We start from the raw sequence: 15,672 nt of genomic DNA, 5'->3' as shown, positions 1-15,672 counted from the left end.
TAGGTACACCTGCTCAAATGGTATTATACAAAATCTCTCGCGATATCCGCCATTGCTCTGTTTCTACTAAGATGGTAATCTCACATTCTACTTCATAGGGTCTGGGACTATTTGGGCAGCAGCACCTATTTTGGGCACTTGGTGCTATGACTCAGTAAATTTTGAACCGATTGACTTGATTTTTGAGACACGATCAGATACGCACAGTATCTAGCCATATTTAAAAATTCAAGTGAATCAGTTTAAAATCGGCTGAGTTTTAGCAGCAATTACCCAAAATAAGTGCTTCTGCCCAAATGGTCGCAGACCCTATGGAACAAAACCTTATCACTGTGTATGCTCACTTGCAGTGCATATGCTGATTAGTTTTCAGCCTCTACTATGCGATAGAAATCGAGATTACCATTTTCAAAATCGCAAGGCAAATAGTTAGAAAGAGAGGAAAGATAGGAAAAAATAACACGGCGTCCCGTATCACCTTAAGGGTATTTGATTTCAAGAAGCTAATCACATTATTCTTTTAAGAATCACGTACTGCTAGACATTTTTTATGCTTTTCTTTGTTAATATATGTAATTTATTTGAATAGCATAACGTAACAAATACTTTACCACTTGGTTATTCCACATTTAGCCGATACGGTAAGCTCACTGGTATTCATCATGACCATGCTGATGGTGACGGGTTCGATTTCCGATCATTCCAGAATTTTTTCGTATAGGGAATTTCCTTGACTTCCTTGAGTATAGAGTCGATGTGGATTACCCAAGGTGCGGCGATAGGAAACTAGTCGGCTCTTTCATTCCTACGGCATTCTTATGAAAGTGACGTCATGTTCCAAATTTGTAAATATGACGTCACTCCCATAAGAATGCCGTAGGAATGGAAGAGCCGACTAGTTTCCGATCGCCGCACCTATGGGTAAATTCACATCGGTATAGAGTATCTTCGTGCCTGCCACACGATATGCACATTCAAAATGGTCATTGGCACCGGATGCTCTCAGTTAAAAGCTGTGAAAGATGACAACCTATTGCAAACTTATGCTTATCATGTACCTCCTAGGTGTACATATTCCCAATTATACATAAAATCTTTTACCAGTAACAGGTAGATCTGGCTCCTCTCTGTCAACGGGATAAGTTTGCATAAAATATTCCTGGGAAAGATTAGAGAAGCTGACCTTTGCAATGGTTTTTCCGCCCTATGTATATGGGGTGGCTACCGTGGCTCCATCTGTTCAGTTCATAACTGTTTTAGTTACTCCAACTCCATTGTTGTAAATTTAGGGAATCACTGCATAGGATAAAGGGCAATAGTCATGTTAATATTGAGGTTTGTGGTTGGCTTACTTTTAGGTACTGCGTTTATTGATAGGAAATCGAAAGAACATTCAAATTTATTCATCGGATGGACTGTACAAATCTAAGAGTGAATTCACACGACACGTAAATTCTACCTCCAGGTCTCGTGCCACTTGCAATGGCAACATTCCCATCCGCTCCGTCAAATATGCACTGAAAGCGGCGTGGCGTGGTTGTGTGTCCAAAACGGATTCAGCTTTGGACAGAATTTCTTCAATTCGTTCGTCATAGAGATCTGTTGTGCGGCGCTTTTTCGACGATCTGCAGCTGCTGTTCATGCCCCTTTGCCCCTTTTGCGTTTGAGGGGTTGTTCCGCCGTCCTCCAATTCATCAGCTTGCTCCTGCTCCTCATGAGTTTCTTCAATTTCTTCTATTTCTACTGTATCAGGGTGCTTTTGTACGGTTGGTGAGACTTGATACACAGCAAAAAATAAATGCAACCCGCCCGATGTAATTCATTCCGATGTACTAAATAATCGATGTAATCACGATTCCGATGTACGATTACATTGTTTTGATGTAAAATCTTTTGTTCTTATGTGTACATCGTCCTGTGTAATATTCATGCAACCGACGTATTGATCGGGTTGCAGCAGTTCAGATGTAATATTACACAACATTTTTTTCTGTGTAGTTTCCTGTAGTGCTGAAAATGTTTTTTTTTTGTAAATAAAGTTTTTGCATATTTTATCAAATAATCACAGACAAACGTATGTAACAGTTCGAACATTTTTCAATTCAAATCACAGTCACGGAATCATAATCGCCCAATTTTAAAAGCGCTGAGTTTGGCCAACCATGAACTAGGTGGCGCTAATGTGCCGTTGAACTCGAACAAAAATGATACGAGCGCCAAGGGTAGGCAGACGGCCAACTATCAAATTTTCAAATAGACCAATAAATCCTTGGTTGAATCGGTGTACCATGGGAATGATAAGAGTATTATGTTTGTTTGTCTGTGAAATAACACTTAAATATGTGCCGAATTCTAGATTCCCAGCGTGAATTCGTGAAATTTGAAGATTTTTCATAACAAGGTATTGAAGAATTTTACAATGGAATTGTTCAAACTTGCGGATCTTCCGGTTCTTCCCGGGAGCTCAAAATCTTCTAAGGAGTAAGATAATATACTTACGGACGGTTCTCGCAATGAGCTGAAAGGAATTTCAGCTCATCAAACAGCACCCACTTTGAATCGTACAGGTCATCTGCTCCTGCTCCCGAGACAGATGACCCATTAGATTTGCGAAGTTCCTTCACAAATCTATCGCGAATGTTTCTCCACTTCGTTTTAACCATGTTCTCTAGAAAGGAAAACAGACCGAATATTTTATTAGAATAAGTTTGATCAATATACATATAATTATATTTGAACGTTCAAAACTTACCGGGAATATTTAGCTTAGTGGCCACGGCTTTCCAAGCCGCATCCTTCTGCTGTACGTTTCGGTATTGTTTTTGGCCTTTCGCGTAAATCTCGGGATATTTGCGAATCTCATTTATTAGAAGGAAATGAACAGAATTGCCTTGACTCGACTCTCCTGCGTACTCCATTTTCTGAAATCTAAATCCAAAACAGATTCAAAAGTCTTGCCGCCACCGCAAATTATGAAAATTTTCAAAAAAAAATGCGGTTTTAGTACATTCCGCACTTGCCGTTCCGCATCATTGCGTGCCGCAACATTTGATTCCATACATTCAAAAGTGACAGCTGCCGCAGCCGCACCGTTGCCGTTCCGTTGCCGGACCCATTGCGTTTAGCCCTTAACACCTTGAACGGTTTTCATGGAAATCCATCGCCCAGTTCACACTAACATCACCTGGTGGAAAAGTTGCACGAATCACTGTGTTGTGCAATATCGTCAACAGAAGGCGCTAGTGTGAAACGTCAAACGCATAGAAAAACAATTCGCGCGCCTCTGGTTGTGAAAGCCACAACTATGAAAATTTAAAATTATCGTTAAAAGCGTGGTCGATGTTAATTTCGCAAGTGTTACGTCTGTTTGTCTGTGGTGTAATGTTTGACGCACAGGAAAGGCAGCGGAAGTCAATGAAGTTTTTTCGGAAATCAATTTAGTGCTAAAGGCACAATATAACATCTTTTTCATATTCAGATGGCGCTGTACACGGAAAAACGAAAGTACCCAAAAGTGAGTTCATTCCACCCAACTTCGAGGTTGCGTGCGGGAAGCCAATTTTGAGTTGCTGGAGTCGATGTTTTGGTAGGTAGTTTGCATTTAGGCGTATACGGCCAAAGTACCTAAAGTCAAGGTTCTTTTTACTCAACCGTCAGTTAAAATTACTCAACTTTCGGTACTGTGCCACTTACTCAATTTTGGCTTCCCGCATCGAACTCTCAAAGTTGGGTTGTTTTGCTATTCACTCTCTGACAACAATAAAGAGAGCGAATGAAACAGGATGCAAAAAAGAACTCAAAAGTGAGTTTAAAAATACTCAAATTTGGGTTCTCTTGTTTTTCAGTGTACAAAACAATAAATAGTGAAAAATTGGCAACACTTCGTTTGTTTACATTTTTGACGTTATGTAACTGCGTGAATGTCAAATACTCGTGTTGCTCTTGCTTTTCACGAAGTAACGTAACAGTACGTCCGTTTGCTAAATTTCAACTGTTTCATTAAATTTTGCTTAATTTTCGCGTAAAAAAAACTATAAGTTCTTTTTAAAATGATGCATTTGCGTGCAGTCGGTAGTCTGTCGCTGCGGAATTTCCGCAAGATCTCAACGACAGTCGGTGTTCGGAATGCTGAAGCCGCCGTTGCATCCACTGCAGAGAAGTTGACCATTCCAGTTCCGGAAGGAACAGAGAAACCGGCAAACCCAAAACTTGTGTCTATTGTGGACAGCATCGCCACTCTGAATCTGCTGGAAGTGTCCGAGTTGAGCGGTCTGCTGAAGAAGAAACTGAACCTTCCCGATGCTGCACTAATGCCGGCAGGATTTGGCGCCGGTTTCGCCGCCCCAGCTGCAGCTCCGGTGGATGAGGAGGAAGCCGCCCCCAAGGTGGTGAAGACCACCTTCAAGGTGAAACTGGTCAAATTTGACGACAAGCAGAAGGTGGCACTCATCAAGGAAGTGAAGAATCTGCTGGAGGGAATGAACCTGGTACAGGCAAAGAAGTTCGTCGAAAGTGCCCCCACGATCGTGAAGGAAGATATTCCGAAGGAAGAAGCGGAGAAGCTCAAAGAAGCGTTTACCAAAGTGGGCGCGGTTATTGAAATAGAATAAATAAGTCGTTTAAGTATTGTGTAGTTCAATAAATTTTGGATATCTGTATATCATTTGTATTTATTTTTCTTTCGATACAGGAGTTTTGTTTTAACTTCTTTTTTTATTTCTTGTGTTTAGCGGGCGTATCTGCAGTGCTCGATTTCTTTTCATCAATTTTCACTTCCATCAATAGCATGGCCTGGAAGGATTCTTGAAGAAACTCCTGGAGCCTCTTCCGATGGAATTACTAAAAGAATACCTGAGGGAGCACCTGGAGAAATTTCCGATTGAATTCTTGGAGGAATTACCAAAGGTATACCTGGTCCATATAGCCGAGGCGGTAAACGCACGGGTATTCAGCATGACCATGCTGAGGGTGACGGGTTCGATTCCCGGTCGGTCCAGGATCTTTTCGTAAAGGAAATTTCCTTGACCTCCTTGGGCATAGAGTATCTTCGTGCCTGCCACACGATATACGCATGCAAAATGGTCATTGGCAGAGGAAGCTCTCAGTTAATAACTGTGGAAGTGCTCATAGAACACTAAGCTGAGAAGCAGGCTTTGTCCCAATGAGGACGTTACGCTAAGAAGAGAGAGAGATACCTGGGGCAGTTCCCGAAGAAACACCTGACCAGAAAGAACACCAAAAATTCTCGTAGAAACTCCTTTAGTAAACCCCAATGGAACTCCTCAACGATTTCCCGAAGGAACTTCTGGAAAATTCTCCAAGGAATACCTACATGAATTTTCGGTGGAATTCCTTTAGGATTTTCGGTGGAACTTCTGGAGGAATTCCAGAAGGAAATATTGGAGGAACTCCTAAATGAATACTCAAAGGAGCACCTGAAAAAAAAAATCCGAAGGAACTCCTGAAGAAATTCACGAAGGAATTCCTTGAGCAATCCCCTAAGGCACAACAGTGTAGCCAGCCAGCTTTTTTGTTCTTATTCACTCTCCTAAACATAAATACACGCGAAAGAGAGGGATGGAGAGGGGCCATTCGCCCCTGGTTTCATCCCGCTCTTTCTCGTGTTTGTTTAGGAGAGTGAGCAAGAACAAAAAAGCTGGCTACGCCGTAACCATAAGGAACTTCTTTCTATAATTCTGAAGGAATTCCACCCGATGGAATTCCTATGAAGTTTCCGATGGTATACATGGAGGAAATATCCATTAAATTCCTTTCCCAAAGGACCGCCTAAAGCAATTCTCGAAGAAACTCCTACAGTAAAACCCGATGGAGCTCTTCAAGGAATTCCCAAAGGAACTCTTGGGAGAATTCCCTATGGTAGGTACGCCTGGAGGAATTCCCGAAGGAATATCTCGAAGAATTCCTGGACGAATTCACGAAGGAACTCCTAGAGAAATTACCAATGGAACTCCCATTGGAATTCATGGAGGAATTCCCGAAAGACCACATGAAGGAGTACCCGAAGGAAAAGCTGAACGAATTCTCGATGTTTTTTTTTGGAATTCGGATGGAATTCCGAAAGAAATTCCCGAAGGAACTTCTGGTCGAATTTCCGAAGGAACTCCTGAAAGAACTTACGAAGGAACTAATGGAAGAATTTTCGAAGGAACTTCTAGAGGAATTGCCGATGGCATCCTGGAGATATTTCCAAAAGAAAACCTAGAAATTCTCGGTGAAACTCCAGAAGGAGTTCCTGTAGAAAATTCTAGAGAAATTTCTGTAGGAACTCCTGGATGAATTTACAAAAAAAAACTTTTAGGAAAACTCGATGGACCTCCATTAGAAATTTCCAAAAGAACACCTGGAGAAAAACTCGAAAGAACACCTTTATGAAATCCTCGAGAGAACTTCTCGAGGAATAATACATATAAAACTCCTTGAGAAACTCTTGAGGAGCACCTGAAAGAATTGCCAATGGAATTCCTGGAGGAACTCCAAATTGAATACCTGGCGGAATTCTCCATGCACTGAGCCAACTCTCCCAATCACAGTTATATGTCAATCATATATTACTGCACTATTGGAATATCATATGAATCTGATCTAAGGTTGAAAATGGGAAGTGAGAGTTATATGCGACGCATGTGGTATGACTCTCAGGTCACCATGATACTGTTATATGTCATGCATTTTGCTTCTATCATGCGGGCTGGGTGCGCCAATGTATATGCAACTCCAATAATATCCTTCTTATTTTGAAAAAAAGTTTCCTCGACTGGAGCGGGAATTGAACTCACAACGCCTAAATGACCGACGCCGCTAGCCGCACGACCACGAAGCTCACTTACTGGAATTGCGGAATTCTGCAAAACGTGTTCCACTTTATCTGCCAATGTTGCTTTCTACCCGGCCAAAGTTATATGCACAGCTAATGTATCGATCGTGTTATGTTCATATAACTCCGATATGCGCAAGTGGCATTTAGTTTCATTAGAAGGCTTTTCAATCGGAACTGTTTTTGATATGATAGGTATAACGATTCATTTGAAGTGAACGTGTCAGACTAGGGGTAAAATGTATGTGTAGCGTCTGATGAAATAGGCTCTTAGAATTATTTCAGTGTGGAAGGAATTCCTGAACACAGTAAAACCGCTCAGCACTAAAATGTGTAAGACCTTAATTTCCAGACCACACAAAAATGTGTAGCAGTTACACATTCTAAAAAAACAGCTCGTACACTTTTCTAGATGCGAAATTTCGATTTTTTTTTGTTTACCAAGGTCACTAGTAAACCTAGCTAGATCGCCGTACATTTTTTTTTGCGAATTTCACGATTTTGTGGACGCAGGAGCTGATTTTGTGAATGTGCAAGGGTTACACATTTTTGGTGTACCGTCGTTGGGGGTGAGAATGGGTCAAAAAAGGATACTCAAAGATTGTTTATTAAATAACTAATGCAATTGAAGTCGGAATAACTTTTTATTTGGTGTACATACTCTTATATGTGGTAATGATAGTTTAGCAAGAAAGTATCACATTATATCTATTACTTACTAATCTACAAATGATTGAAAATTGACCCAATCTCACCCCTTAGAGGGGGTGAGAATGGGTCAAAGTAGGGTGGGGCGGGGCAAGATGGGTCGTGGGGCAAGATGGGTCAGTGCCATTTTCGGGCGCATTACTCATGTTTTGATTATGTTAATAATTTTGTTAGATGACCAGCATGAATATACAAAAGTTTGGAGCATTGATTAAAAAATTATTCACTCTCATTGGAAATAAAAAATAAAATGGTTTTTAGCCATTTTTCTTATGCGATACATTCCATATAATCTCCATATAAACGGCCGCGGGGCAAGATGGGTCACCTTCAATTTTGAACGTATTTTTGGAGCATTCAAAAGTTATTTATTTTTTATTACAAGACTATCTCATAAACGACTTCAATCAAGCGGAATGAACGCTCAAAATTATAACATAAAATTATGATATTTTTTTAGTGAAAACATCGATTTTCAAGTCGCTTTAGGACCACTCAAATCGTAAAGTTTTTTATATTCCAAATAAATTTATAAAATGTTTACTAGTAGCTCTTGTTTACTCAGTATGGATATGGAGCATATATGAATGTGGAACAAATCTTATATTTTGACGTTTTTCGTTGAGAAAATGTGAATTACTTAAAAGGTGACCCATCTTGCCCCGCCTTTTTTTCACGGCGCAAAATCGATCACTTTTTAAAACTGCTTGTTTAACATCATATTTTGTATTTAATTAACTTTTTATCGACTTTTAGCATAGCTAACTAGTGTATTAAAGAGTAGCGGACAAATACAAACCAATACGATTTGTATTTACAAAGTTATGGTGATCCATCCTTAGGTGACCCATCTTGCCCCGCCCTACCCTATTTGAAGTCGCCTATTTAAGAATATAAGTTAATTTTATTGACCATATCCAGTAAATCTATTCAAAATACATTGTAATCATGACGAATAAAAACTTAGGTAATTTTAAAAGATGATGAATCCACCTAAAAGGGCTAATACAACCAAAAAAAATGTTGAAATTTGATAAAATGACGTTTGTATGTTGTATCGCCATTTTTAGCCACCATAATCATCCTCATTTAATGTTTCAACCTCCAGGAGAGGAGGAGGAAAGATTACAATGAGGGAGGGACGCATTGAAAGATTGATTGAAAAAAAAACATGAAATTTTTAGTATGTTTAACCAAACCCTCCGTTATAAACTCTTATGTACATGATCATTGGCCTCTCAAGATAGAGGGTCGTTCAAATATTATGTTACACGACATTTCACATTGTAAGACCATCTCTCACAATAACATTTAAACAAATATGCAGTACACCAAAGGCTAGATGATGATTAGAGGAGCTGTCCAAACGCATGGGTGTATTTTTATAAATGATTTTAGGCACTAAACGTATGAACACACTCGCTTGACACTTCTTCGACATATTTTCGTAAAAAGCGTGCTTTTATGAAGATACGGTAAACATGGAACCACTTTAAAGTCAAATGGGGACTGGATAACAAGATCAATTTGTAGCTAAGGTTATGTGCACTCGATAACTTGCTTGACCCAATCTCACCCCCATTCTTAATATTTAGACATAGGGTCGAAAATATTGAATTTTTAAATTAAAAGTGCAAGGACAGCCCACTTTTTTCGTTGCATCAACCAGGTAATACCTACAGCTAACTCCTTATAAGAAAATTTATGGTTAGGTGCTTGTGTGGAACATTGCGAAGGAGAATTTTTTTCAGAGTGATTTACTAGAAGTTTCATCACATAAGTTTAGCCACAAATTCTGCTATTCTGCTATTATCAACGCATCCCCTGGCTTTCGCCCATCTGCGTTGTCTTTTCACTAGGCAATACGTCTACCAATTGATGTTTATGGGCTTGCCGGACCAAGTCATGTAGCTAAGCCAAACACCCCACCTACAACTGTTGGGTAGGCACCATTGTCCCGCCCACTGGTCTTTTACAGCTAGTTGTAGGTGCATGTGTGCGTGTAAGTATTGGTGTATGTGTGTTAGTGTTGGTGTATTGTAGGCGCCAACTCGTTCTAGTCCACTCTGATTGCTATCACCCTATTGAACCATTACCCTTAAATCTGGCAATCTATGAAATAGAATGAGTTAAGCGCCTGTACATAATAGTCAATTAATCAAACAAGGAATATTAGTATTAAAGTAAAGATACAATGAAGCAACGCCCCGGACCTCGAGAGCACAAACCCCAAGAACCAAATGACAGGCTGCGCGAACAGTCGATCGACTAGCCATCACCAGTGAATAACCAATCGAGCAAACCCTCCAGCACAAACCACCACCAGCTCTTCCGACCTGCGCCCAACAGATCCGAGGCACAGCCCAGCTATAGCTTCACCTTAAAACCAAAATGTAGATTGCAGAGCACAATACTTCCCAAGTAACCACGCAGCTCGGGCCACAAATCACGCACAACACGTCACACATAAGACAAACACTACCCCGCCCGTACAACCGAAACCGATCTAGAGTAGAGAAGGGTCTCTTTCCACTCCAACCCGGACTCAACTGTATCCACAGGGTAGCGCACCCCACACACACTGCACTCATGCATCCATCACGACCCGAGCCGCACGGTCACCTGGGTTGCTTCTATCTGCATGATCTCACCCAACCCGTAACGCAGAGTTTAAATCCCTCTCTTGCATTACAAAGCAGTCCCTCTTCCCAAAGTTTGTGCGTGGTATAAATGAGATTATGAAGCTGAAGAAATCGTCACCAACACAACCGCCAACAATGAGCACTCAATGGTGTCGGCAGAATCAATGACGACCCCCTCAGTCCCAAACCCAATTATCCTACACTACCCAAGTAATCACAATGCTGAAGCCGTTCGCACTGCACGTACGAAGTACATACAGACCTACCCGCACCGCCTAAACAAACCACCTAGGCCGAACACAAGCGAAAAGCGGTGCCACCACTGTTGAACCACGACTATACCAGTAGGTATAATCGCAATTAAGCAATCGTAGATCCATTCCCCGCTCCTACTCAGCCCTAACGATCCATAGCAATGCTTGTCAATATATGCACCCCACACACGCAACCCCTACAACCCAACAGTATGGTCACTTGAGTATCCCTGGGATTTTGATTACATGATGGTCAGGGATCACAGCCATCAAAACGTTCCACACTTTGCCAGGGCTTGCGACCTGTAACCATGATGATTTCCGCTATGGGAAACCATGATGGCTAGCGGTGTTCACATAAGTTTAGCCACAAATTTAACAAAAAAAAAAATTTAACAAAAAATGATTATTGCTTAATATTCTATTCTGCATCATGACGTTTAAAAACATCTCCTCTTTGAAATAATATAAAGTTTTCAATATAAATTAGCGATAGTTGATGAGTTATTTCAAATTTTATGTTTCTCCGTTTTGACCCAATCTCACCCCCCAGACCCATTGTCACCCCCATCGACGGTAGTCTGGAAATTATGCACTTTAGTGCTGATCGGTTTTAGGGTGAAGGATGCCTGGAGGAACTCCCGATGGAACTCTTAAAGGAATTCCCGAGGGAGCACTTGGAGTCAGGCCAATGTATTTTTTTTTCGGGATATGGTTTATTTCATTGCTAATGCTAACTATGGACTGTGACAAAGTGCTGAATCTCAAATAAAAGTGCGATTGTATCACGAGCTAATGAATAAGGGAACGTTCAAAAATTACGTCCAACTTTTTGGGGGGAGGGGGGGTCTAAGAAAGCGTGACAGTACGTGTATTAGGTACACACCAAAAATCGGTTTCACACCAAATTTTTTTCGCTGAAAATCAGCAAACTTTTGCTGAATTTTGCCGAGCTGAAATTTCAGCAATCAATTCAGTAAATTTTTTTGCTGAAATTTCCAGCAATTTCGACTGTCATCGTGGATGACAGGGGTTTACTGAAAGATCAGCAAATTTTTGAGGATTGCCGAAATTTCAGTAAATTCGACCGACGTGAGATTTGCCTGCACTTTGCTGAAGGGTTTCAGCAATGTGCATCAAAATATAGATGAAAAAGAAAATATAGATTAAAAGTTCTTGTAAAAGCAAATTATTTGACGGAAGGGCATATATTCAGTTAATTTTATTCAATTTACACATAATGTTGCACTACGTACACTAATAATAACAATCCATGCATTTTGAACACATTATGGGGAAATACACATATTTAGGAACCTTTCTTGAAAACGATATTTCTTTGGTGTACAAAGTAGGAAACGCAGATGCGAATCATCGGAGGGGCTTTGGATGCACCGGTTATCACCCCGAAGTCTTTGAATGCGGCTTTTCTCCGTGCGATCGTATCTATATTGTTGAATGGATTGAACGTCATTGTGGCTCAGAAAGACCAAAATATTCATAATTTAAGTACTTACCTTGTTCTTATATATGTTCCAATGAATGTAAAATCAAAATCTGGTGCAATTTATACCAAGTACCGAGAAATGCGCCACAAAAATGTTAAAAATAATGATCTCTGTGGTACAAAATGTCGTATGTACAAAGCCGGCGTTTTTTTCTCATTTTTTATTTTGACAGGTGGCCGACGTGGTTGACGACGGAAAAAATTACTGAAATTTCAGAAAACCCGGTTAGTTTGCTGGTTTTCAGCAAACAAATCCAAAGTACTGATTTTTCGGTAAAAAATGCGTTTGCTGATTTCTACTCAGCAAATCGTTTTGCTGAAATCTCAAACCGATTTTTGGTGTGTTGAGATTTCAGCAAAACGATTTGCTGAGTAGAAATCAGCAAACGCATTTTTTACCGAAAAATCAGTACTTTGGATTTGTTTGCTGAAAACCAGCAAACTAACCGGGTTTTCTGAAATTTCAGTAATTTTTTCCGTCGTCAACCACGTCGGCCACCTGTCAAAATAAAAAATGAGAAAAAAACGCCGGCTTTGTACATACGACATTTTGTACCACAGAGATCATTATTTTTAACATTTTTGTGGCGCATTTCTCGGTACTTGGTATAAATTGCACCAGATTTTGATTTTACATTCATTGGAACATATATAAGAACAAGGTAAGTACTTAAATTATGAATATTTTGGTCTTTCTGAGCCACAATGACGTTCAATCCATTCAACAATATAGATACGATCGCACGGAGAAAAGCCGCATTCAAAGACTTCGGGGTGATAACCGGTGCATCCAAAGCCCCTCCGATGATTCGCATCTGCGTTTCCTACTTTGTACACCAAAGAAATATCGTTTTCAAGAAAGGTTCCTAAATATGTGTATTTCCCCATAATGTGTTCAAAATGCATGGATTGTTATTATTAGTGTACGTAGTGCAACATTATGTGTAAATTGAATAAAATTAACTGAATATATGCCCTTCCGTCAAATAATTTGCTTTTACAAGAACTTTTAATCTATATTTTCTTTTTCATCTATATTTTGATGCACATTGCTGAAACCCTTCAGCAAAGTGCAGGCAAATCTCACGTCGGTCGAATTTACTGAAATTTCGGCAATCCTCAAAAATTTGCTGATCTTTCAGTAAACCCCTGTCATCCACGATGACAGTCGAAATTGCTGGAAATTTCAGCAAAAAAATTTACTGAATTGATTGCTGAAATTTCAGCTCGGCAAAATTCAGCAAAAGTTTGCTGATTTTCAGCGAAAAAAATTTGGTGTGTATAGTAAAATAGTTTGACAGAGGGAGGGGAGTGGGTATAGATATCCAAAAAATGATGGACGTAATAAATGAATCTTCCCTAAGTGTGGTGAAGGAAGACACCGGAACGATATTCCGCTCATCATTGTCGCACTTTTAACCGTGCAATGCGCAATATAACCTTCTGTAGAATCATCGTACAATTCAAGTTTGATTTCCAATCGGGGACCCGTTTTCAGAATTGCAGGCACCGCTGTTGAAGAATTTCTTGGAGGTATTTTTTGCAGAGTACTTGAAGAAATCGTTGAAAATTTTTTTTTATTTAATATTTGAGAGCCTAGAAAAGGTAGGTAGGGTGGGGCGTGGCAAAATGGGCCACCTAAGGATGGATCACCATAATTTTGTAAATACAAATCGTATTGGTTTGTATTCGTCCGCTACTCTTTAATACACTAGTTAGTTATGCTAAAAGTCCATAAATAGTTCATTAAATACAAAATATGATGTTAAACAAGCAGTTTTAAAAAAGTGATTGATTTTGCGCCGTTAAAAAAATGCGGGGCAAGATGGGTCACCTTTGAAGCAATTCACATTTTCTCAACGAAAAACGTCAAAATATAAGATTTGTTCCGCATTCATATATGCTCCATATCCATACTGAGTAAACAAGAGCTACTAGTAAACATTTTATAAATTTATTTGGAATATAAAAAACTTTACGGTTTGAGTGGCCCTAAGGCAATTTGAAAATTGATGTTTTCACTAAAAATTATCACAATTTTATGTTATAATTTTGAGCGTTCATTCCGCTTGATTGAAGTCATATATAAGTTTGATTCATCTTGTGAAACTCAAAGTTAGCCTCAATTCTTACCCAACTAAGCTGAATTATACGACCAAGTTTCAGGTAATTTGACCGACAAAACCCCCTAATGAAGAAGAGAACAAACCTACTGATAATACCCAAAGTCACCCTAGTTCAGTTTAGTAGGAAAAGTTTTAATGCCTTTGAGTTCAACAGGTTTCAAAGAGCAGCATAAGTTCTCCTATATAGAGACTTCAAAGTGTCTAGTCTGAAAATACCGACAAAGACACTAAAAAGGACCTCGCCAACGCCATAAAGCCTGCGATAATCCTTAAAATTCCAGAATTATTCATGTTAATGTGAATGCAACAGTTTTACCTGTGATAATTTCCTGCAATGTATTCTATAAATGAATGGTCATCAGAAATAACAATCTATTAGAATTATAGTTTCATTCTTTTAGTTTGCTTTTGCTTACTTATTCTCTAGGAATGCAGCCAATACATCGTCTAGTTGAAGACATTTTTCGCATCTCTACAAGCAGTTGGCCATCAGCGGAGCCAAATTTTCAAAATCAATCTTCTCGGTAATGTGTTTCGTTTTGATGTTACCTTCCTGTACGGCCACAGTAATGTATTGGCCATCTTCCTTCCAGTTGTTCTTCTTGACCCACGCACGCAGAACGTTGTCTGAAATGTAGAAGTAACACCTCAGATTCTCATTGAAATGATAAACAAGTTCCACCACACTTACCGTCAACGTCTCCAAGGAGCCGAACCAAATACTGCTTCTCGATGGACTGGAAAGTGATTCCTACGACGTGGCACACAAACTTCCGAATCGAATCGAAAAAGCCGCTGATTTTCTTGAAGAACAATGGATTCTTGGCCACACGGGACCAGAACAGAGTAAAGTCACATTTCTCCAGAATGTCAGCTAGGTAGATGATTTCTTTGACGGTGTCATCGTTCATCTGTGCCGGTAGCAGCAGGCATTTACACAGGACAAAATCCGTATGGGGGAAGTTCGTTAGAGCTTTCAACAGGATCACATAAGTGACGTCCAGGTTCATCAGTTGGGGGTTGAACTGGTACAGCTTCAGACAAGCCAAATTCGCTTCCAAATCATACTGATTGTCACGGGCCTGTTCCTCGACATAAGCTTCGATCACCTTCAGATGTTCCGGATTGTAGCTGGAAAAGAGAAGCACGTAAACAAATCGAGTTTTGGAGGTTAGATTTCATTACAAGAAAGATTACACACCATAATCGGCACTATTTCGCTTACCGTTCAATGCTTTTGAGCATGTCCTGAATCGGCATCACTTTGCCGTCTTCCATTTTCACGTAATGCACCATTTTTCACTAGAAAATCTGCGAAATTGTTCAATGGAAACGCGAAAACACTTTCCACGACTGAACGGCGGATCGAAAAAAGAACACACAAAAAGTTGACAACTGCGTAGGGGTGCTCCGATTTTGTGACGGAGTTTCTAAATTCGAAAAAGGCGTATCGCGATTTGCGATTGATACTCTCTGGCTGTGAAAATCACGAAACAAATTGAAACGAGGCCTAGATGGCGTTGTTAACAAAATGATGCACGGAGAAAATCAGAATGAGCCATTTTACGAAGTGACAACAACGTTGATGATGATATTGGCA

The 15,672-nt window shown here is 39.9% G+C and overlaps 2 protein-coding genes across 2 annotated transcripts; one reads left to right on the top strand and one right to left on the bottom strand.

The window, feature by feature from the left end:
- Positions 1–3,921: 3,921 nt before the first annotated feature.
- On the top strand, positions 3,922–4,658 carry LOC109403475 (uncharacterized). The gene has a single exon (XM_019676305.3). It carries the CDS (start codon positions 4,050–4,052, stop codon positions 4,608–4,610), a length of 561 nt encoding a protein of 186 aa, XP_019531850.1. The 5' UTR covers positions 3,922–4,049; the 3' UTR covers positions 4,611–4,658.
- A 9,795-nt stretch (positions 4,659–14,453) lies between these two features.
- Positions 14,454–15,457, bottom strand: LOC109621796 (eukaryotic translation initiation factor 3 subunit K). The gene is made up of 3 exons (XM_020075911.3): positions 15,298–15,457; positions 14,764–15,203; positions 14,454–14,699 (listed from the first exon to the last, which is right to left on the bottom strand). The coding sequence occupies exons 1-3, from the start codon at positions 15,366–15,368 to the stop codon at positions 14,545–14,547; spliced, it is 666 nt and encodes a 221-aa protein (XP_019931470.1). The 5' UTR covers positions 15,369–15,457; the 3' UTR covers positions 14,454–14,544.
- Positions 15,458–15,672: the final 215 nt, after the last annotated feature.

This window comes from Aedes albopictus, chromosome 3 (genome assembly GCF_035046485.1).
Source record: "Aedes albopictus strain Foshan chromosome 3, AalbF5, whole genome shotgun sequence".
In the NCBI taxonomy this organism is placed as follows: domain Eukaryota; kingdom Metazoa; phylum Arthropoda; class Insecta; order Diptera; family Culicidae; genus Aedes; species Aedes albopictus.
Note: the sequence above shows the minus strand (reverse complement) of the source record. Positions and strands in the feature narration are given on the sequence as shown.